Source organism: Rousettus aegyptiacus, unplaced genomic scaffold (assembly GCF_014176215.1).
Source record: "Rousettus aegyptiacus isolate mRouAeg1 unplaced genomic scaffold, mRouAeg1.p scaffold_m13_p_13, whole genome shotgun sequence".
NCBI classification, from domain to species: domain Eukaryota; kingdom Metazoa; phylum Chordata; class Mammalia; order Chiroptera; family Pteropodidae; genus Rousettus; species Rousettus aegyptiacus.
This window is the reverse complement of record NW_023416288.1, coordinates 37,696,294-37,720,082: the sequence shown is the minus strand read 5'-3', so window position 1 is coordinate 37,720,082 and position 23,789 is coordinate 37,696,294. Positions and strand designations below refer to the sequence as shown.

Sequence of the window (23,789 nt, the reverse complement as noted above, 5' to 3'; positions counted from 1 at the left end):
GACTCACTTGGTCCTGATGCAGAGCTCGAGGGGCGGGATGAGGTCGCTGCCCCCGTCCTCGGGGACCGTCTGTGTGGTGTCTGGGGAGGCGAGAGAGAGGCACGTGCTCAGCCCCGGGCCCGAGCTCACCCTGAGGTCGGACCCAGCTCCTGGGCCCCGACTCTCCTGACACCTAGCCCTTTGCTCATCTCGACTGGGCCACCCTCGTCCTGGCCCACTGGGTCTCCCCGAGACGCGCTGGCCTCCCACCTCCAGTCTCCGCCTCACCCTCCTGCCCCCCCTTCAGCTACCAGAATGATTCTTTCTGAAAGCACATCTGATCCTGTCACACCCCTGCTCCAAAACTTCCCAGGGCGCCCCGCTGCCCAGAGAATAAAACCCGCACTGTATTCCGGCCTCTCTAATGCATGCTCTCGACCTCGCCTGGCGCCCCGAACGCCATCGGCTTCTCAAAGCACAGCGCTGGCCCCTCCCGCGGGAGGGCCCACTAACGGGCCCTCCGAACCCCCAGTCCTGACGCCCGAGTGAGTGTGCATTGTCCTCCGGCCGCCCCGACTGGGTGTGCTGAGGCCGTTCCCCTGAGCGGTCTGGAGGCTCCCCGGGGAGGCGCGGGATGGGGCGGGGGCCTGCCGCACCGATGGTCAGCCGGATCTGCTCCTGCTGGTGGGCCAGGCCGTCGTAGTAGTACAGGTCGAAGAGCCTCTCGGTCCTCCAGTCTCGCAGGAGCTCCGGCTGCAGGCTGAAGAGGACGCTGAAGTGGCTCTCACTGCACACCACCCAGATGGGGAACCTCGGGGTCTTCAGGAAGCAGCCGACCTGGACGAGGGAGAGGGAGCAGACAGAGAGGCCTGAAAGGACCTGCCATCTCTGGGGAAAAGGCCCCAGAGCATCTTCTGTCCAGCCCCAGGGCCGGGCTGACCTCAGAGAGGCCTTGTTGGGGACTGCGGCCTGTGTGTGATGTTGGGGGGCTTTCGTGCTGCTCCCAGAGGCAGGCCTGTCTCCCAGAGACCTCCCTGCTGGCTCAGCCTGCTGCTCGCAGGGCCTCTGCCTCTCAGACGCCCCGTCCCCTTCACCCCCACATCCCGCTGGTACACGGTGCTGCCCATCCTGCCTCCAGTGGCGCCCTCTGGCCCAGCCTCCCCCCGCCAGACACTGACCTCCCCTCCCCATGCCAGGGCCCCACGGAACCGCTCACGAGTCCTCGAACTAATCCAGCGTGGCAGCCCACGGTCCTCGGTAGGCCTCTCCTCCCTTTGGAGTCCTGATTCACCCAATTACCCAGTCAGGGGGCACGAGTCACCCCCTAGCTCCCACTTGGGGGTACTGGGCACCCGCCCTACTCTGCCAAAGGACACCAGTGCCTCGCGATGACGCGTCCAAGAGCGGGGGCAAGGCAGCGTAAGCAAGCGTCTGGTGAACGCGGGGGAACCGGAACTTGAAGACAGGTGGGACTTGGAGGCGCAGGAAGAAGGGAGGGGGGGCCCCAGGTGAGCGGTCAGTGGCGACGCCAGGACCAACGTCCAGACACGGGGGACCGGCGGGGCGCCGGGGAAGAGGCAGGGGAAGCGGGGCCGGGGGCTGGGCTTCCGCCTGAGGGGGGCCTCCTTGGTGTGCCAGCAGACGACGTCCACGGCGGAGGGGGGGTCAGGAAGGCCGGTGCCATGGCCCACGCACGGGGCCCTTGGGCCTGCTGTCGCGCTGCCAGCCAAGGGGAGCCCGACCCCCCACTGGCCCCGCCCCTCGGTCCCTCCCGCCCGCTTTGCGCTTTGTCCCTGTCACCTGTGGCTCCCATGGGCGCCTCTCCCCACCCGGGCCCTGTTTTGTTTAGCTCTGTACGTGCCATGGGCTGGGCTGGGCTGGTTCTGGCCTAAATCCCCACCAGCCCTGGGAGATATTTGCTTGTTCAGGTATTTACAGCTGTAGCCTGTGGATTAAGGAAAGAATGGGAATTATTTTTCCAGTGGGGAGAAGGGCATACTTTCCCTGGGGCCCATCACAGAAGAGAGGCTGGGTGGTCTTCCTTGGCTCCTCGGAGGCTGCCTGGGAGCAGACTCCAGGCCAGGGTGTCTCGGACCGAGGGGCTGTGTTCAGAAGGCCCGGACCAGGTCCCTGTGAAAGGCTCGTCCACAAACAGCCGCTTCCTCCAGAGGGTGGGAGGGAGACCTTTATGACGTGTTCACGGTCTCCCTGTCCCAGCACCCTGCCCCACCTGACCGGGCGGGGTGGGGGGGCCTTGCTCCAGTCCCGTGTGACATGAAAACGTGACTGCAGACCTGGATCCTCGGTGGGATGTGGAGGAATTAAATGTCTTAAAGGACGTGGCTGGACGTGCCTAAACCCCACTGCACACTTGGCTTCCGTTCCGGGCTCAAAAGAGGCTTTTCTGACGAGGGCGTCGCCTCAAACAGGGAGCCTTGAAGGCTGGGGACCCAGTGCTCACTCACTGCAGGGGAAAGAGCCACGCGGCCTGCCAGGGAGCAGGCAGTCTGCATAATCGGCCACCCTGAATTTTCCAGCAGAAGGACAAAAGGGCAGCGTGCCATTTATACAACGGTCAAAAGATTAAGGGCAAAAAAAGCTGCCCGGAGACTTTATAAATGAGCTTTCTCATTCAGGAGCCCCCTCCGAGTGGGTGACGTTACCCGAAGGCGAAATGTACTTCCTTAGGATCCTGGGTAGCTGCTGACCAAAGGCCCGGGGTAGGAAGGGGAGGTCAGGGCCACGTTTCCTCCAGCACGGGCTGAGGCTTTCTCCTGGTGGGTGAACGTGCTACACAGTCAGGGACGACTTTGTCGTGAGGATTAGTACATCTTTGAGGGGCGCAGAGGGGGGGAAGGTGTATGAACGCCCCAAACCCATTTGCGGACTGCCGGCTTAGAAGCCCTAACTGAGAAGGATCCATGTCTGGTTGGCAGCAGGGCTCACCGCCTGTCATCGCAAAAGAGAACGCTCGTCCAGCACGGCTCGCGCTCCGGTCCCAGGCACCGTGCTGGACGACGGGGATACGGCAGGGGAGGGAACGGGAAGAGCCTTGTCCTCGCGGCGCGGACCGAGTTAACGGCGGATGCAGGCGGCGGCCACGTCGTCCCCCGGGCGCGCCTTCCCCCGCATGTCACCGGCTTGAAGACGCCCGCGGAGCCGCCATCGTGTTCTGTGTCACTGAGAACTCGCACTGGCAATGCGAGTCCGACACACCGCCAACTGCGACCGTGCGTCGGCGTCTCGGAAAGGTTCCAATACGGAGAGAGTTCGCGACGCAAAGGCAATGGACGCAAGGTGACCCTTAACACCGGGAAGAGGCCTAGGAAGGAACGAAGTCCGTTTCTATGGAGAATGACGAGGCGGGCGGGCGGCCACGGGAGGAGGCCTCTGGTTAGACAGAGGATGAGGTCAGGAATCCCCCCCCCCCACCCCCAATAGCAGGTGACATTTAAGCCGAAGGCGGTGGGAGGAAAAGCGGGCGCAGGTCTCGCAGGGACTTGCAGGCCCGGGGAGCGTCTGGATTTTAATCTCCGCCGTGCGTCTGCGAGGGTGGCCACGCCGAAGCGCGCGGGCCGACGTTCCCGCAGCTGCGGAGGCCGGAAGCCCCAGGCGGCGCTGCCGGCAGGGCTGGTCCTCCGGGCTCTCGCCTGGCTCGGGGTGGCGGCCGTCTCCCCGCGTCTGCGCTCAGCCTCCTCTTCAGACAGGGGCGCCAGTCCTGTTGGATTAGAGCTCACCCTGTGGGCCTCCTTTTAATTTAATTGTCTCGTTAATGGCCCTATCTCCACATGCAGACTCGGGATTCGACATATTAATTTGGAGGGGACACAATTCAGCCCATGGCAGTTTCAGAGAAGTGGGCAACCATTGAAGGGTGTTTAGCAAAGGAATGATGGGATCTGAACCATTTAAAAACACACACACACACTGGCTTTGGTGGATAAACAGGATTGGAAGGGGGTGGGGACAGGAGCTGAAGGCCAGCTGACCCGTCACAGGTGCCCAGACCAGCAACACTGGTGGCTCAGGTCAGGGTGAAAATGGACAGACGTGAGAAACAGCTTAGGGTAGGAGCCGCCTGGGCTCCTGACGCGTTAGACGTGCTCCTGGTGTGAGTGACTGGCTGTTCGGTGGCATCTGTGGCGCTGGGGGAAGCAGAGAAGGGTGGAGCTTGCAGATCCCCCCGCTGCCCCACTCAGTCTTGGCTCTGGTCCCTTTGTGAAGGCAGCAGTTAACCCTGCAGGCTGTGGGAGAAGCGCTGAAGTTAAACTCCCTGTCCCGGGCTGTCCTGCCCTGGCCTGTCCTGCCCTGGCCCGCCAGGCCCCCGTCGCCACGGCCACCACAGTGTTGGAGGGATGGCCTTCCAGCTGCAGCCTGCAGTGCGGTTCGCCCCTCACAGCGGAGTTCCGGGATGGCGGGAGTGAGGCTGAAGTCAGTCGGGCGAGAACAGCCCAGTGGGGTCACAGATCGCCGATGAAGGCCCGCAGTCCCAGGGCACAGGAGCAAACATCCTCTCGCTGTCGGGGATGCAACTCCCAGTCTTAGGCCAAGAACTCGACGGCAGAGACGTCTCTGTGGGTTCAAGGATTCGGATCTTTGCAGGGCCTGAATTTCTCCAATCAGCGTTTTATTCCAAGGGAAGGATGACCCCCCCCCCCCAACTGATGTTCCCACCAAGTGCCCTCAACCGAGCGAAGGAAAATAGTTTGCTTTACGACCAACGCCCTTGGCACAGGAATGAACACAGGGATCACGGGAAGCCTGCAGATGGCGTGGGTCTGGCCAGGGTCGCCCTCTCGGCTCGTGGAAGTTCGGGCCACGTGCTTGCAGAGCCCACTGGGGTCAGGTGCTCAGAGGCCCTGGCGCTTCTCACAGGCCACGTGGCCACGTTGCTGGGCTCCCTCCGAACACCGGCACGTCCGGGAAGGGCCCGCTAGCATTCTCTTCCGCCCGAGTCTCCGGAAGCCGCGAGCCTGCTTCTCGTCTGTGGGGGTGGGGGTGCCGCCCAGAGAGGGGAGCTGGGGATGCGGCCCCCGAGCGAGGGGACAGCACACCTGAAGGAGTGATCATTCGGCAAGGACGTGACGAAACCGAGCCCTGCCTCGAAAGGCCGGTCTCCACCGCTCGGCACAGCCCTTCACCCGGCGCTTCCTCAGAGTCCTCCTGGGTCGGCCCCTGTGCCCCTGGTTCTGGGAACACGCGGTGAATGGGGCCGCGTCCAGGCCCTCCGAGAACCTTTGGTGGCAGCCAGCATGAGCGACCCTCCTCGCGACAATCCTTTCCACGTAACTGACCACAGAGTAATGTCTTCTCTGAAAACATAAATCCTGGGGCTCGGAGGAGGTTCGGCAGCAGGTGGGAACAAGCGCCCCCCCGCCCACGAGCAGGTGGGGACAAGTGCCCCCCCGCCCACGCCGGTCAGAGGTGCTGGCATGTTGTACCCCACACAGCCTCGCCTGGAGGGCCAGCCCTGCCCAAGACCCCTGCTGCAGCGAGAGAGGAGGTGGAGCGACCGACACGCGAGCAGACAGACAGAGGGGGGCCTGGCGTGGGCAGCACAGTGTCCCACAAAGGGACGTGCTGAAGCCCCGGCCCCCAGGACCTCGGAATGTGACCTTCCTCGGAAACAGGGTGACGCAGACGTTAATTACCTAAGATGAGGGTGGGGCGGGGTCGGCACCTGAATCCAACATGACCGACGTCCTTACAAGAAAAGGAGAAGACGCCCGGGGAGAACGCAGCGTGTAACGACGAGGCGACGTGTTGGGAAGCCACACGCTGTCACGCTGGAGAACACCCGGGGCTACGGGACGCGAGGGAAGGTCCCCCCGGGGGCTCCAGAGGGCGCGACGCCCCGGCCGCACGCCTTGGTTTTGGACTTCAGCTACGGGAACCAACCCGGGCTCCAGAACTGTCGCACGATAAGTTCCCGTTGTTTTAAGCCACCCCGTTCGTGGTGCTTTTTGGCTAATACGAGGCCTTTCACTTTAGGCTCCGTGTCCCTGGAGAAGACCCCTCCTCCGCCCCGATACACACACACACACACGGAGGACAGCGTCCGCCGCCCCGACCCGCGATCGCACGAGAAGTTGGTTTCGAGCCGCCTTCCCCGACACACGGCCCCGGCTGGCGGCGGCGGTGAGGCCGCACTCCGCCCCGAGCCCTCCGTGGGGGAGGCTGAGCTCGACCTCCGAGGTACCTGGCACACATTGTAGTGCTCGAAGAGGGACAAGAAGCCGACGTCGCTGCGGGCGGCGACGCCCTTGAGCAGCGTGACGTCCCCGTGCCCGGAGTCCAGCTCCACCACGTCGTTAAAGGTGTTGGACGAGGCTTTCCCCGTCAGCAGCAGGTTGACGAGCTCCTGTGGGTGAGAGAACGGGGAGGGTCGTGTCAGGGGGGGGCAGGGGCCGAAGAGACGGGCGGAGCGGGCAGGAGAGCAGGCGGGGGAGACCCCGAAATCGCGGGGGAGAGCCCGAAATCGCGGGCCCTGGGACTTCGATGTTCCCACGAGCGCTGGGGGAAGCTGCCAGCTCTCCTCATCGAAGTGACTCCAGGCGCTCGTAGTCTTTATGCCGAGAGCATTGGTCAAGCACCGGTGTGCACGGGACCCTGTCCTGAGGCCCTGGGGGCGGGGCGCAGGGGGCGGGGGTCCTGCAGGCTGGGAAGAGCGGCTCCTGACCCGGGCCACTGGGGGGATCAGGTGTGTGCCTGCGCAATCCCGGGTGTGGCCGGGGCCAGGAATCTGTGTGCACAGGGCACCCCGCGGCCCAGGCGTCATGAGCCCATGCGACATTTGGGTGGGTCTTGAAGGAGGGTAATTTTTTTAATACCCTTTTCTATTTTGAAATAATTTCAGACTCAAAAGAAGTTGTAAAAATAGTCCAGAGAGTTCCTGTGTACCCTTCACCCAGCTTCCGCCACGATAAGATCTTTACGGCACCGGAGCACATCGGCAACACCAGGAAACGGGGCGCCGTACCAGCAGCGCGACCCCTCCGACCTCGCCCGCGATGGGCGGGGGCCTCGGGGTGCGGGAAGGCGAGCGGGGGGCAGCACCGGCCGGCCGGCCGGCAGGTGGAGGCGGAGAAGGCGGAGAAGCCCCAGGCTGGGTTCCAGCTCCGCCTCGGCTCTGGCCAGCTGCGTGGCATCAGGCGCTCAGGGGCCACGTGACCTGTGCCCCACACCCGACAGGCCGGCAGGCCTGCCGACCCCAGAACCGGCAGACGGCGCACTGGGGCGACCAGAAGGGCCCTTCTTATGCAGAGCGTCTAGGGGGTCCAACCTCCTGTTAGAAATGGGGAAACTGAGGCTTCCAGCTGGAAAAGGACTTGCCCGAGCCACACGACTGGCTAGCGACAGAGCTGGACTCCCCGCCGGTGTCCCTTCCCTCTCCGCTCACTTGCTACCCTCGAGGTACCACCGGCCGCCAAAGGTTTGAGAAGAAGGGCGGCCGCTAAGCGCCTGCTGACTAAGGATCCGGGTGAGCCCGGCCTTCGCGCTGGGCTGGGCAGGACCCTCCGCTTCACCCACCTCCTGCCGGGGCGGTGGACACGTGAGGTCAGCAGGCAGGGCGCCCCGCCGCGGGACGTGGGAACGGCCATCACAGCCCTTTCTCTGGAGGGCAGAGTTCACAGGAGTGTTTTCCCCAGAACCGTGAGAGCGGCGCCAGCTTAACAAATCCCCCTGTCAGCAGCGAGGCCCCTGCCCCAGTGACAGTAAAAGCGGCCTCCTCTGATGGCCGCAGACGGGCCCCGATTGGCAGGAGATATCGGGGGTGGGGGGCCTCATTGCCTCCTTGCAGAGGAAACGAGAAAGAATTCGGAGGAAATGACTGCTCTGAGATCCTGCGCCTCGGGGGCAGCGGCCTTTTTCGGACAGTTTCAAGTTGTTCCATGTTGTTTTCAAGGGGAGGGGGGAAAGGCTCTTGCCCCCCCCCACCGTGTGTGTCTCGGCCCTTCCTCAGGGCAGGAAGCCTTCTCAGAATGGGGGGGAAGGGGCAACGGGCTGCCCCCTGCCCCTAGACTCAAAGTCGCATGGTGGCAAAGCGTAATGGTCACCTAGCCCCTTGCTACTCAAACTGTGGTCCATGGACCGGCGACCTCGCCTTCCCCGGGGAGCCTGTCAGAAATCTGGGATCTCAGGCCCCCAGTCTGAGCCAGCTCGTCAGCGAGACCCTGGGGGATTCATGCGCACGCCAAAGTCTAAGAAGCACTGGTCCGGTCCAAATGCCCCGTTTACACATGAGGAAACGGAGCCTCAGGGTGAGGGAGAAAACCACCCCGGCTCATTCGGCAAGTGTGACAGCCGACACGGCTCAGAACCCAGCCCCAGACCCTGGCCTGGCGCCCACCGTGCCCTGCTTAACTGCCCGCCCCCGGGCGGGGCTGCTCTCTGCCTGCGGACGGGAGAGCCCACAGGGACGACAGGCCCCCAGGGAGGGAGCCGGACCGCCTGGGAAGGTGGGCGGTGGCCACCGCGCGGTCTCTCAGCTGCCCTGGGCCCCAGCTGGCCCCTGCATCGTGCCCAGGTGTGTTTTCAGACCTGGCACAGCAAGCCAGGGCCCCCACGACGACCGGGTGCTCGACTGGGCTCAGCAGACGGAGCAGCTCCGCCCAGCCTGTCTGCGCTACACCTGGTGGTCTGTGTGCACTGAGGGTCAGGTGTGACTGGCCAGGGGGCCACTCTGGGCGGCCATGCCATGCAGAGGCTCAGACAGAGGCCAGGTGTGACATCTGGCTCCTAGTCCCGACGTGCACTGATGGAATCTTGAATAGATCCTCTCCTTGGTGCCACCAGGTCACTGGGAGGATCTATGACAAACAGTCATGCTGAGGGTTCCCCCACCCCACCCAACTCCCCATGAGACCTCGTAAGGGCCCCTTTGTGAAGACGCAGAGGGAAGAGCCGTAAAGACACAGCCCTGTGTTAAGGGAGCCATGGCCGCCGTCTGTCCCCCGCTGGCCCCACGTCCCCCTGCCTGGGCCGCCGTCAGCCTCTTTGGCCCCCTCTGCATGTGGATCGGGAACAACCAGCTTTCCAGAAATGGAAGCTGCACCGAGCTCCCTTTCCAGGTCTCCGTGACGGTGAGGCCAGCAGAGGCTGTCACGGGAAGGCTACGTGCAGAGGACCAGCAGGGTGGAAGAAGAAGGGAGGAAGAGAGAGAAGCCCCGCCGCGCCCCCTGACCTGCGTGCAGTAGCCATGGGCTCCAATCAGGTGGCTGGAGGGGACGTCGAAGTCCTGCCGGACGCTGGAAAACAGGGAGGAAGCGGTGTCAGCAGGCCTCCGCCTGACTCGGGCCGCCGGGCGGACCTCAGTGGGTGGCCAGGGGCTCCCTCGCGCTCCAGGCCGAGGCCCGGACTTCCGGCTGAGCGCTCTGCGCTCTGCGCCCTCCTTGGGCCCAGAACCTGGGGCTCCTCTACCGTCCTCATGCTCCCCAAGCATGGCCGCCGTCTGTCCCCCGCTGGGGGGGACTCAGCCTCACCGGGCCCTCTGCTGCCACAGCAGAAAGGCCCCTGGGTTTGGAATCCAACGTCCTGCATTCGCATGCCGACCGTCACTAACGGTGGGGACTGGGACATCCTCTGCCATCTCCAGACCCCAGTCGGAGAGTCTGCTGAGTGGGAGGAACGGTCTAAAGTCATGGCTGCCCCCAGCTGGGCACAGACATTGCAGCAGGCCCCGTGCGCACGTCATTCCTAACCCCTGAGAGAACACCAAGGCTCAGAGAGGGACTGACTTGCCCAGGGCGCTCCGAGGCCCAGGCTCTCCCCACCCCATGTGACCACTGTGGCTCAGGCCTCAGAAGGGGGTCCCCAAAAGGCATGCGATGAAGAAAGCTCCTTTGCCGAAGGAATTCCTCACACCCACAGGAATGGACTTCTGGGCCTGCACAGTGCCGGGAGCCAGAATGACCGAGGGTGTCGTGTCGGCGGGGGCCCTGTGACACGTGAGGCCGGCACCAAGGGGCGAAACCAGCACCCCCCCCACCCCCCCCTCGATCTCTCAAGCCTCCTGCCATCTAGCAAGTCCGCCATGAGGAATTCGTTCCTCCTGCCTACCCGAAGTCGATCCCTCGGGACGCGAAGCGTCATTGTTGCCCAGGGCCAGGGACGGTAAACAGGAAAGGAACGACCTGACTCGGATGGAGCGCAGCCTCCGGCCCCCCGGGGGAGCGAGAGTTACTACATCTTATGGACGTGCTTGGAGCGGTGACGCCCGTGGGGCGAGGTGAGGCCGGGGACCTGGCTCCCTCCGCACACGCCACCGCCCAGCCCCGCGCCCCTGGCCTGGCCCGCCTCCCGCACCCCTGCCTCACGGGGAGCGGAGAGGTGGCCCAGAGGCAGGAAGGGCCACGTTTGTTTTTCCTTTGGGTGGAAGAGAAGAGAAACATGGGCTCGATTGTATGCTTTAAATCTCAGACCTGCCGTCGGGCCACAAACCTGAGAGGCACACCCTGGGGCCTGCATCCTGCCCAAGATGAGTGTAGCAACACAAGCTCCATGACCTCGGCAGGAGAAACGCTTTCTTGTGGTTTTTAATAACCGTGGCGAAACAAGGACGGTTTGTGGTCCACGTGAAGAGACAGGCGAGGGCTGGTACCACGCGCCCAGCCAAGAACCGCGAAGGCTGGGGGGCCTCAGGACGGGCCTTGGAGAGTGGCCCGCCAGAGGCAGCCCGGCGGGCCTGGGCAGAAGCCGACAGGGGGACAAAATGGGCGAGGGCCGCGATCGGCTGGCCGGAGCTCAGGCAGAAGAATTGATGGAAACCGCGCATACACAAGCATCTTCTGAAGAGAAGAAAATAACCTCAGAGGAGCCCCGCGGACTGATAAGCATCACTGGCCCCGAGCCACGCGAGGCTTTCAGAAGCAGCAGTGGGATCTCCATAATCTCACAGCCTCGTGTTCACCGGGCGGGTCTGAGAGCCTGCGTCAGCTCGGAGCAGAGGGACAGGCAGGGAGACAATGGGAGGAAGCCGTAATTGCATCCTTAGGTGCAAACACGATGGGAAATTCAGAAGTGGGCTCAGATCTTAAAAGGGACGAACATCTGTACTTCGTGTTAGCGCATTTGGGAGACGCCAAGGAGTGGCTTATGGCTTAAGAGATTTACAGCTTTGGCAAATCTAGATGCCCAGACCTCCCTCCAGGGGAAATCCCTGGAGAGCAGAGCGCGAGGAGTCCTCGAGGGAAGGAACGACGGCCTCGGCCCTGCCGGCCCCGCCGGGCGAGAAGGCAGCGGACGCGCAGGCCCAGCCCCAGCCCGAGCTCCAGCCCTGGCTGGCCGTGCGGCTGCGAAGCTCACCTCTCTGTGCCTCAGTCTCCCCTTGTGAGGGGCCTGCACGAGACGAGCGCTGCTCTAAGCTGAATCGTGTCCCACAGACGCCAGAGGCTGAGCCCCGGCCCCCAGGACCTCGGAATGGACCCGTCTCTGCAGACGGGGCCTTTGAGGGGTGATTGCGTTACGCAAGTCCATTAGGGCAGACCCTGACCCAATCTGACTGGCGTCCTTCTAAGAAGAGGACATCTGGACACACAGGGGGACACCGGGGATGCCTGGAGAGAGGAAAGACCACACGAGGACACAGCAAGGAGGTGGCCGTCTGCAGGCCAAGAGGCGAGGCCTCCGAGGGAGCCAACTCTGCCGACACCTTGACCTTGGACTTCCCGCCTCCAAAACTGAGACACAAGTGCCTGTTGTTAAGCCACCCAGACCACGGCGCTTTGTCATGGCAGCCTGGGAAATGGGCACGAGCGGCCTCCAACGGCTTTCAGACGCAGAGGCCTTTCTTCAAATGAAATCTAATGTGCGGAAGCCCGAAATATGAAACGGGAAGGCAGAGCTGCCCTGGTCGAAGGCTAGGCAGAGGTTGGCCCCGTCCGGCTCCCTCCCACCAGCCCCCGTGGCCCCCGTGGGGACCCCCAAGGTCTCCACGGTCATGCAGTGTCCTGGGAGCAGGGGCTGCATCTGTGGAGGCGTTGCCTGAGCTCTGAGGTTCCTTCACTTTCTGGGCTTCTATGACAAGCTGTGACAGGCCCTTCTCTGGGACTGACAACCACTCTGCTCTAATGGGCAGGTTGTCCCTTCCAGTCCTCCTGGGGGCTGGGCCACGCTGGGCCCCAGGAGGATTTTGCACAGCCCGAGGACCCAGGCGGCAGGCTGGGCGACAAGGGCCAGGAGGCGCTGCGGCCTGGCGATGCCTGCCCCCCCACCCCGAGGCTGTCCTGCACTGGGATTCCGGATTCTCAGGGGCACGGCGAGGGGAGCCTGAGCGGACATGCGAGGGGCGTGGGAGCCCATGCGGAAGGGCCCGGCCCCGGTGCCCTCCTGCCGCCCTCCTCAGCACGCTGGGAACGAAGGGGCAGAACCCGCGCCGAAGGTCCAGGGTGACCGCCTGATCTCGGGGTGTCCACCTCGCCCAGTGACAGAGAAGAAGGAACAGGAAACTCTGCCCGGGAAGCCCACGAAGACTGCTTTTCCCCGCCCTGACCCCACAGAGCGAGAAACAGAAGGAAGAAGGTGTCCGAGAGCATTTCACAGAGGGACAAATGATGGCCGAAGAAAGAACACGAGCTGCCCAGTGACAGGTGCCAGCCCAGGTTGGGCGCTGGGGGCCGGGCCGAGCGCTCGGCCACCTCGCTGCAGCCCGCCCTCCGCCACCTGCCTCAGAGCCGCAGAGGTCCTGCCACCGAGCAGCTCGTGACGCCGGAGCCTTGAAGCCACGGTCCCCCCGTCCCTCCAGCCGCACCGCCCCCTCTGAAGTCTGTGAGGCCCGGAGGGCGAGAGCTGCCATCTCCGTGTGCTGATGGGGAAACTGAGGCCTAGAAAGGCGCGGGGACTTTCGGTCTCGTGGGGACACAGTGGGCCAGGCCCGCGTCCCCAGCACCGGCATCACACAGTGTCTCCTGCAGCCTCAAACACGTGACGGTCAGGCAGGCCGGGAGCCCTGCGGCCCCATTCCTGGTCCCCCTCCTCCCCGGCTGGGTGCGGCTCAGCCCTTTACCCTAAAGCCTACCTCACGTGTGTCTGAACATCTGAATGAATGGATGAATCTGAACAATTCGTTTCATCAATGAATCTGGACATTTTGTACAGAAGCTTGTAAATAAGAAGGAAAATATGTCCAAGTGGCCGAGAGATACAGTTCTAGCCCACAGTCATAGCCACTTGCCTCGACTCAATGTCCATCAGGCGGGCCAGGCAAGTCCCTGCCTCTGTCTCATTCATAAAACCAGAGCGCTGGAGCCAGGGGGGTCTCTGAGGACCTTCGGGGATGTGAGCGGGTGTGCCTGGTCCACGACTCTGATATTGAAAACATCTTGCCCCAAATCGGAGGTAGTTAACCTAGGAGGCCCTGACCGGCCACCTCCCCTCCACCTGAGTTCTAGGGCGCCCCACAGCCCTCGGGGCCAGCTCCTCCTGCCCGTCCCTCCCAGCCCACCCTCCCGCAGCCCCAGGGCCCACACCGTCCACTGCATGCCCACGCCCCCTGCAGCCACCTCCAGAGCCAGCGCCCCTTCCCTGGGGGGCACTTCCGTGGAGCTTTGAGGACAACGTCCGCAGTGCGAAGGACAGTGTGGGACAACCGGGAGAACCGGGGCCCCGCCCCCTGGATCCACGTCCAGCGGCTCCTGCTTGCCAGCGGCCCCCGCTCTGTGCCCGTCTCCCCACTTGCGACACGGCTTGACGATGCCTCCGTTCAGCACAGGCTGCTGTGAGAACTAGGTGAGACGCACTGCAGAAAGCATTTAGTGTTTGGTAAATATCGCTTCCTTTTTCCTACAATAACAGCAATAATAACAACCACCAGAAAAAACAATGAAAGGTCATGATTCCTGCCCCCTCGACCGTTCGTATCAGGGCCAAGAACCCAGAACAAACGGAGGCCTCTGAGCGATCAAAAGGTAGCCACGAGTTTCTGAAAAGGATTCGGGTAGAGCGGGAACGGACTGTTTCCCCAGGAAGGCCGAGAGGAAGTGGGCGATGAGTCAGAGCGCCTGGGCGCCAGGCCCCCTCTGCCACCTGGGCTGTGCGACCTTCGGCAAAATGCTCTCTATCTCTGAGCCTTGGGTGTGTACAGCAAGCACCTCAGAGCGTCGTCGCAGTAAGGGCCAGGGCCCCGTGCGCTGCAGACGGCTCCACGGGCTGGAAAGGAGGGGGCTACATGGGGCCCAGGAGGCAGGGTGAGGTGCATGGAAGGAGAGAGGGGTCCGCCTTGAGGAGGGGAGAGAAGGCGGACATGCCTGGGCCCTTTCCGGGCGGCCTTCCGCCTCGCCACCCACCGGCCCTCCCCCCACATGCCGGCACCGTCCTCCCCGACCAGACCTTGTGTAATTATTCCCTGCGAACCCCCACCACCGGCCTTTGCCTGCCTCGCTCCTGCCGTCTGCCAAAAGCCTTCCCACACATCCCTTGGGGCCCTGCTAAATGTCACCCCTCCACAAGGAGAGACCTCCCTCGCCTCAGGGCAGATGTGCCCCGTCCCTCCCCAGATGTCTCTTCCTAGAAGCGCCCGCCCACTGCCCGCTGACTCTCCCGTGCCCGCCCTGCCCCTGGGCAGCAGGGGCTCTCAGGGCGGGGCTGTGTGTGTCCATCTGGGCCCCGAGTGCCCGGAACTGGGCTCTCACCCTGCGGGCACATGGAAAGGCTCTGAATTCTGCGAGCCTGCCCACACCCATCCTGGGAGAAGCTGCAGGGAAGTCCGTGGGGGGACAGCCTCCAGGAGCTGGGTCCCAGGAGGTGGGCAGAGGCAGGCGGAAGCAAGCCTCCTCCTCAAGCAGCGGCAGCGGGCCTGTGACACAAGTCTCTTCCACAAAGTCGTCTTTATCTGGGCACCCAAGCCCTTTGTGGAACAAGAAGGCACAGCCCTTGGGTGAGAGGGTAGGGCTGCTGGATGCACTGAGGAGACCCGCCCCAGCTCTGCCTCCAACCCTGGTGGAGGCCAGGCGTGGTCACCCTTCCCTGCCGTGGGACGTGGGCCCCGCGCGGCCCTCAGGCTCGGTGTCCGTGGGCAGGCCTACTGCCCTCGGCCACGCCAGCCAGCTTAGCAGCCTCGGACCAGCAGGCCGGCTTTGGCGCAGACCGTGCCAGCTGAGATTAAACGGAGGCCGAAGCGGAGGGGAAGCATCCGGGCTGGTGTGGGCCTAGCTGGGGTCCTGGTCCTCACTTCCCCTTCTCGGGTGGCGGGCACAGCTGAGCCGCATCTGTCACTCCTCCCCCAGCCCAGAAAGGCCGGTGCAGGCACAGGGTCTGAGACCGGAGCCGGGAGACTCGACGAAGGTGTCAGCTGCCACCAACCTGCCCTTAACTCCTCGGAGCCTTGGTCTCCACATCCGTAAAATGGGATAATGGCCCGAGGCCTGTGGGCCTGCCCCCGGGGGTGCCACAAGGCCCAAAAGCTCAGGCTGGCAGTGAGGGCCCCTCCCTCTCTCTCCTACCTCTGACTGAAGCTGGGCCTCCCGCCCCTGCCTTCCATGGGGTGGGGGACCCCGCCAGAGACCCACGGAAAGGAGCTCTGGGCTCTGCGCAGGAGGCGGGGCTGCCAGGGCAGGGGCCGGGGAGAGGAAGGCGGGCCAGACCGATGGCATAGTCTGGGCCTCTCTCCCACCCCCACCTCGGCCTCTCCAGACATGTCTGCTGAAAGCCATCACTGGCATGGCCTCCACCCTAATCCGAATCAAAGCTAATGTCGACTTGGAGTCCGCTGAGGAAGTCGGTCCCCTCCCATTGCCAGCTACGGTCAGCAGATCTTGGCATGTCACGTAGGACGAGCCCTTCGCCGTCCTGTCCTGTCTGTCATGCTACACGCAGGAGAGAGAGGCCACGGTTCCGTTCAGGGCTGGAAAGCAGTCGCTGTCTGTGTGGGGTCGGGGTGCCCGGTCTGGGAGGCTGTACGTGTGCCTCGTTATTCTGAGCCAGAGGAGGTCAGGTGGGTGTGCGGGAGGGTGGAGGAAGACGCGGGGATGCATCTTGTCGGCCCGCTCCCATCGGGACAGACCTGTGGGACCACCGAGGACACGGGATCCTCAGCAACTGCGGGCCCCCCACTTACGCCCCCGAGCCGCACACGCCGGCCCACCCGGCTTCCCCACGGTGGCCTCCAGCTCGGCCTCTGCCGGGACCGGAAGCTTCCTCACTGCTCCTCTTCGTTCCTGAGCCCCTGGGGGCCCCTCCGAGGCCCGGATCTGACCCCGCCCCCAACTCAGATCTGCTCTCCTGTTCCTTGATACAGCCCAAACTTCCAGGTCCCGAATGGACAGCCTGTCTCCTTCCCTGCCAGCCTGGTAGACTTCGGTGGGTTTCGACTGCCTTCTGGGGCAGCTCCTGTGTTCACATGCCCCGCGACGGACGCGACCCGCGCCTGGCCACGATGAGGCGCCAGGAATGGGGGTACAGCTTCCAGCAGGCTGAGGGGTGCTAGGGAGAGGGTTATCCCTTGGCTGGGCCTGCCAGAGCCCGCCGTGCAGAAGGGACCCCTGAGAGCAGAGCTGAGACGGAGAAGAGACGGGTGGAGAGACAGAGGAGGGGCACGGCGCCCCGAAGACGTCCGGCGCCCCGGCTCCAGCGTCCGCCCCCGAAAGCTCCGGGTTTCTGATGCGAATCTATCAGCGTGGCTTTCTGCTGACACCGGCTCGGGACCGAGCGCCCACCACTCGCCTTTGCACCACCGACTCGCGGTTGCCTCTCGTTCCAGGGCTACTTCCACGAGGAAACCAACCGCGCGGCTTTGCCGCTGTTTTCGCCCTGACGGAACTCGGGGGCAACGGAGCCGGCCTGGGGCCTGGCCCGGCCGCCCAAACGCTGCTTCAGCCGATGACGCGCGACGGCCCGTTTTGGACTTTCGGGTCTTTCAGGCGGCCAACGCCGCCAGCGTGACGGATGCCCGGGGTCTACCGTGTGGGGTTCCCTTCCCGAGCCGGCTCCACCCCACCTCCGAGCCATGGCCTGAGCCCTCCCTGACCCCAGGGCCCTGAGTACCCCTGGGGTCTGTGAGAGCATGCAGGAGAAAGTTCTAGGCTGTGCAGTTTAGGAGCGCATGAAACCCTGTCTGAGACTGACCGTAAGCAACTCGAGATCAGAGGAAGGAAAAGAGACGGCCTAGAGTCAGGCGGAAAAAGATAAAATCTCACCCGGCTTTGTCGCCGGCACGGGGTAAGCACTACTCAAAGGCCGGCTGGCTACTGCGCTTCCAGCCTCAGAGAGCGAAGCGGCCGGGCCCGCTCTGCTGGCTCCCTCTGCGGCGTCGGCACCCGGGGGCACCGGGCAGGAGAGGCTGCCTCAGCGCCGGGACACCCCGGGGGTACGGGGCAGGAGAGGCTGCCTCAGCGCTGGGGCCGGCCCTGGGCCTCAGGCGTGAGTCTCAGAGCCTCGCTGGGAGAGGGAGATGGCCACGCCCTCAGTCCCGCACACACTCACACACACACACACTCACACGCTCACAAGTATATACATTCACACATACATATTCACACATTCATACACACACACATACACACTCACACATGCATATACAGACATTTACACGCACTCACACACATTTATACACATACACACTCACATGTATACACACTCACAGACAAGTACACTCACACATGCATATACACATTCGCATACACACTTGCACACTCACACATGTACAGACATTCACACGCACTCATATGCGGTCCCATGCTCACAATCGAGCCGGCCTTCCCACAATCTCAAACACAGCCACCGACGCCCGCACCACCTCACAGCCGGCCCCTCGGCCTCGCCTGCCTCCCACGCTCACACACACCGCCACGAGTGCACCCACACCCGCCGTGTCTGTAGAGAACGGGCTGGAACCGCCGCCAGCCGCAGGGCACCCCTGGGGCGGTGTCTCTACCACGAGGCACCAAGCCAAGGCCGAGGGCGAGAAATGACAGGACGGGACACGGGCATCCGGGCGCAGCAGGGACAGGGCCGGGCCAGCAGCAGCCGCTGTCCACGGCTCGCCGCCCTTGGGGAGCCACGCCAGGTGCACGTTCACGTCTCCGTGCAACGTTGCAAGGCGGGCGTCTTCATCCCCGTCACACAGAGCGAGAAACGCAGGCTCGGAGGGGTGTTAAGCCAGGCCCGACGCCACCGCCCTGCTGTGCTATAAAGCAGGTCTCTGTGCCCGTCCTCCCGGACGGCGGGGACCAGGCCGGCCCAAGCTGCCCCGGAGGCCTCAGCGCCCCGGCCTGCAGGGAGGCCCGCAGGGGCAGTGAGGGGAAGGGAAGTGTCATGAGCAGACCCTCCCCCCTGCCCTGGGGCGGAGGTGACCGCGGCTGGATCACACGTGTACTGCGCGTGCACGTGTGTGTGCGTGTGTGCGTGTGTGTCTGCAGTGAACCGGAAGGGGTTTGGCAGGGTCGTAACTTCAGGCCCCATAGCGTGAGGCGCTGTAGGCCCAGCAAGGCAGCCGTCGCCACACAGACGCCCCGCAGGGGACTGACCCTCGCCCAGCCTGGGTGGATGGGGCAGGGAGGTGTAGAGGTGGCCCGGCATTCCTCCAGCTCTCGACAACACGCATGGCAGCCTGGGCACGGGCTGCCCGAGCTGCTACCTGCAGGAGCACAGATACAAACATGGTGCCGAGCTCCCAGGCCGGCGAGCCTGAGCCTAGACCCCCAGAGCCAAAAGAGACCCCATACGGAGGGGAAACTGAGGCCAAGAGGATCACATAGCCAGACATCACTGGGCCGGGCCTTCTGAAAGCTCACCTTCCCGTCAGTGAGCGCGGGGTGGCGGGGGGCGGGGGTCTTACCCTCCCCCGAGACACCCCCTCCCCACAACTCTGTCAGCCCGGGGATTAGCAAAGCCAGGCCTGGGGAGAGGGCAGTGCAGCTTACGGCCTCCGTGCACGCGAGCCCAAGCCAGGAATGAATCATATCGTTATGGCAGGATTAGGAGAAAAATGCCACCAGACGCTGCTGTGCACACACATGCATTTGATAAGGCCAGGAGTGGCCAGCAGCAGGCCGCCCGGCGGCGCGAGGCCTCAGGGCCCGCACGCCTCCTCTCGCCCGCACCGGAGGCCACGGGGGACATGCACGGGGCCCAGCGCGGGCCTGGCCGAGGGGAGCGGGCGTCTCCTTCCGCCGGGGCCCCCGCATGGCGTGAGGCCTCAGGGCCCGCACGCCTCCTCCCGCCTGCACCGGAGGCCACGGGGGACATGCACGGCCCAGCGGGGGCCCGGCCGAGGGGAGCGGGCGTCTCCTTCCGCCGGGGCCCCCGCAGCCCGGGGACCTCCCACCGCCACCTTCCGCCTCCCCACTTGCCAGAGCCAACCCACTTAGGAAAGTCCCAAATTTTCCCGCGCACCAAGCACCCCGAAGTGGAAACGCAGTCTCCCAGGCCTCTGCGCCCCAGGGGCCTGCTCTCCGCTAGAAAGGGAATGGGGCGATCGATCGTACTTCACGAGACTATCAATGTGCTATTAATCTGAATCCTCCGTGGTGACATAAGGCCTAGGTGACGAATATGGATGAGAGGTCTAGAGAGCTCCGAGGGAATGAGCGCGATGGGAGAACGCCAGCTCTCGGGCAACCCGGAGGCTGCGTCCGGCAAGGACGCCTGGGACGGGGGACCGGCCTCCCCACTCCTGCTGCCTCCCGGGCGCCCATCTCCTCAGGGCTGGTCTAGACCAAGCCTGGCAGCCTGCCTCGGCCTACGGCGAATTCCCTTTCCTTAAGCCCTTAGGGACCCTCGGTCACCGCCCAGGACTCAGACGCGATTGCCATCCCTGCACACGTCCCCGGGGAGTCCACGTGTGTGCTGAAGCACGCACACGGCGGGCTCTCAGGCCGCCCCCGCACTCCCCGGCACACGGCGGGAGGCCAGGGAAGGTAGCGCTGAACGCACGTGTGTGTGGAATGTAACCCCTCTCTCCTCCGCCAGCCTCCGCTCCTCCTTCCCACCAGGCCCCCTGAGTGAGCACCCTCTGCGCGCCAAGCACCACCCTGGGCTCCGGCGAGGCGCGGCGCGCAAGGCAGACGAGCGCCCCGGGAGTTGAGGGAGGAACATACTCACAGCTCTGTGGACCGGGACAGGATGGCGGACAGGGTGAGCAGGATGCATCCGTAGGGGCCCACTTCGAACTGGGAAGAGAAAGGAACGAGCTTGCGTCAGGTCCACACCTCCCTCCTCACCTCCTCGGGGAACGCAGCCTGACCCTGAGCCAGCGGCCGCCATCCTGGCCCCAGAGGCTGCCAGGTGGCCCCAAGGCAGACCCCCTACGGGATGGCATCGCCCCAGCCTGAGTGACAAGGGAAGCAGAGGCAGTGCCCGCCAAGCCCCGAAAGCTCAGGTTACAGCAGCGACAGAAGCAGCCTCCATCACCGTCACGGTCACCATCACCGTCACCGTGCAAGTGCCTTAGGCTCATTATCACATTTCAAATGATCACAGGCCAGTGCAGTGAGGACCATTATTATTGTCCTCTGCCGTATACAGAAACCGGGGCTCAGAAACCAAGCGACTGGCCTGAGGTCCCAGTGGGCTTCCGGGGGCTATGTCTGATCCCAAATTCCTTACTCCCAAGGACTGTGCAGCCGCGAGTGGGTTTGGAGCAGAGTCAGGTCAGGAGGGGCAGCGCGGTAAGCTGAGCGAATGCAAAGCCAGATCCTTTAAAACATTTTTTACATGTTGTTCCTCATGGATTCTTGTGGATTAAGTTTGTTATTTTTTAGCTATTGCATTAAAATATTTTTAGGCTGAGGTATTGGGTGCACCCCTTGAATTCCGCACCCAAGGTGAGCCCCTTCCTTACTCATCTTCCTTCGGTCCCAGCCCTGGTTTGGAGCCCACAGCCTGGAGCCCACAGCCTGGAGCCCGGCTCCCTGGGTTTAAATCTCGGCTCTGCCCCTCCTAGCTATGTGACCACAGGGACATCACTTCTCTGCCCGGTCTTCTCGTCTGTAAAGCGAGTATGATAATAATAGGACCTGACCTCATCAGGTCCCTGTGAAGGTGAGGTGAGATCATCTGTGTAGAGCACTGAGGACAGCGCCCAGCACCTGTGCTAGCTGTTAGTCGGAGGCTGGCTGCGCACTGCCCACCCCACCTGCCGGGTGAGCCCGGCGGGGCACGGCCTGCTGGGACGCACTACGTCACTTGGGCTCCCTGGGAAAATGCCGCCCACTGGCTGCACGTCAGTGTGAAGACCTCGCTGCAGCGACGATGCCGCTTCTCCACACGGCCGTCGAAGACGCTGCCTGGTATAATCGTGAGTGTTTCCTACGAGTGACCAGTTTCCTTTTGGACTTACAACCAGAAAGGAAAAAAAAACAAAAAACTTGTTTTCCTGGAACAGTAAGAATTATAGAATTTATATTTTTATTTTTGCCTTGGCTGCCAGGAAGCTCAGAGGCAAACATGGAGCTCAACTGTGGTAACTATTTTAGTGTAAGCTTCTGATGAAATTCTTTTTTTCCTCAAAACGTAGTCTTTATTTTTGTCCACTAATTCAATTAATCATTCAAAAAAAAAAAAACAATGCCACGTGAAATTCCTGTGCCAAGAGGATGCTCTCCGCTCAGGCTATACTTGTGAACAGGGTAGACCTGCCCCCATGAGAAGCGACTCAGAGGAGCAAAAACAAGAAGCAGCTGGGAGTGTTGGGGCAGGGGCTCTGCTCTGATGGGGAATGCCAGGCCCTCTGGAGACACACGGGAAGGGCCTCCGACACGTGCAGAGTTTGGGAAAGGAGGGCGTGTCGAGGAAGGCTTCCTGGAGGAAGCGACGTCTAAGCAGAAACCCCAGGGACGAGGAGGAATCGGAAGAGAAGAGAACGCTGTTCCAGGCAAGGGGAAAAGCAGGTGCAGAGGCCCAGAGGCCAGGGAGGGCGGGTTTACCACGGTTAAAACACAGAAAAGCCCTGAGGACATCGTTCTTTTAATAAGTAACTTTAAATCTCTTTTTTTTTACTTGGAAGTAGAAATGGAATGAATGAATCAACAATCTTAAATCAATCTCATCTTAACGCTGTGATATTGGGCCAGTAACTTCGCCTCTGTTGCCCTCAGTCTCCCCATTTGCAAAACAAGGATAATGAGCTTATGGTTCACACTCTAGGAGAGGGTGTCCGTGGACGTTCTCTAACAGCGGAAAGAGTAACGCTCATGTCCTCGCACAGGGGGCCGCAGGCCTGGCCGGACTCGGGCCACCAGCACCATGTCACAGGTCCGCCACGGACGTGCACGTCACCTTGCAGTGGCAAAGCTCTCCGAGCCTCGGCCTCCCCCTTCTGGAATGCCTTCTGACTCCGCCACAGAGTCTCCTGCCACCTTGGGGAAGCCGCAGGCTGCACGTTGCCTCAGGGAGCGCCAGAGCTCTCAGGCTCAGTTTCCCCTCCTGAAACGCCGACGCACTTCCGCCAGGCGCTCGCACGCTGCCTCGAGAGAGCCACGACTCTTCCCTGGGGTGCTTCCCCGTCTGCCACGTGTGTGATGCCCGTCCGCCCACCGGCCCGCAGCGAAGTCGGGGCCAGAGGCCCACGGCAAGCCCTAACGCTGCAAACGTGGAGAACTGTTTGTTACTGCCGCCCGGGCTGGCCTTTGCCGCGGTCACTGGGACACCCTCAAGGGGACTTGGCGTGAGCCCTGGCCATGCCCTCCCTGGGGCCTGGTGAGGTGAGGCGGCAGAGGGTGGGAAAACGACCCCGCCTAGGCTTCTGGCCCTTGCCAGAACATGACTGAATGACACCCTATTCTATGTTGTTTGAAAAAGCATTTAGTAAAATTATCTCATCAAGTTCAAGCTGCCAAGACACGGGAGGCCACGGGGCCGGGCGCCTGCATTGAAAGGAGAACTAGAGCAGGCAGTTGGGCCGGAAACCACCGTGAGGGTCTGGAAAAATGTCCGGTCCCGCTCGAGAAGAAGGGGCTATCCGCCCGCTTAGCCCTGGCCTGGCGAGGCTGGAGCCCAGCACGGAGCCCCAGCCGGAGGCAGGGCGGAGGCTCCCCCCGGCCCGTGGGGGGCCGGGCAGACGTGTCGCCCAGAGGGTGAGCGGGAATGAAAACGCGGCAAGGAGCCGATTTACTGTGGGCAGAGATGGCTCGGCGCTAATGTCCAGGCCTGGCACGAGGGACCCCTCTCAGGCCCAGGCCACGAAAAACGAATTTGGCGAACGTTGTGCTGAGGCAGCTCGACGGCTTCCAGCAAAAACACAAATTACACTGCGGAGCAAAACACGGCCTTCCAGGGCGGGGAGGGCCAAACACTGACCGCGGGTCCCCGGGGACCAGAGCCGGGCACGGAGCGGGTGGTGCTGTGAGCCCAGAGGCCGACGGAAAGAGGGCGGCTCCCTCCCCTGGCGCAGCCCCGCGCTCTGGACCTCCTTTGCAGCCACCGTCTCGCTTGGACTTCATGGAAGAAGGAAACTTTGGGGGTACAGGCCAAGGGAAGAGGGAGGCCCCTTCTTACAGACAAGGATGTAGAAGACCTTGGTGCTGAGGGGCCACCCGGGGGCCACAGTGGGCATGATGGGCCTCAGACCCCTGGGCCCCAGAGTACTCACCCTGGGGCCCGCGCTCTGTCCTGTGGAAGGCTGGCTGGGCACTTCCCTCTCCTGGCCTCGCACCGCGACCCGCTTCCCCAGGTGAACACAGCTGCCCGTGGCCCTGGCCTCCCTGGTCAGATCAGGCACACTGACGTGAGCGGGCTTCGCTCTTCTCTGAGACGCACAGCCATGCTGTCACAACGCTCCGCGCGTATTTGATAACAGGTTTCCTTTCTGCTTGTTTAGAGAGCCTGGTACTCATTTGGAGAACGTTCTTGCCCACACGTTTAAGTTTCTTCTTTAGGTT

The 23,789-nt window shown here is 63.1% G+C and overlaps 1 protein-coding gene across 3 annotated transcripts in view; it reads right to left on the bottom strand.

Moving 5' to 3' along the window:
- Positions 1-23,789, bottom strand: part of MINDY4 (MINDY lysine 48 deubiquitinase 4) — a 94,282-nt gene that overhangs the window by 9,109 nt on the left and 61,384 nt on the right. For 2 of the 3 annotated variants that reach the window (XM_036230444.1, XM_016123824.2), the window contains exons 13-17: positions 20,014-20,081; positions 9,164-9,227; positions 6,179-6,340; positions 636-816; positions 8-80 (exon numbers count right to left, since the gene is read on the bottom strand). In XM_036230444.1, the coding sequence (XP_036086337.1) occupies positions 8-80; positions 636-816; positions 6,179-6,340; positions 9,164-9,227; positions 20,014-20,081 (548 nt within the window). The remainder of the gene's footprint in view (positions 1-7; positions 81-635; positions 817-6,178; positions 6,341-9,163; positions 9,228-20,013; positions 20,082-23,789) is intronic. The other variant, XM_036230445.1, reaches the window with a different exon arrangement.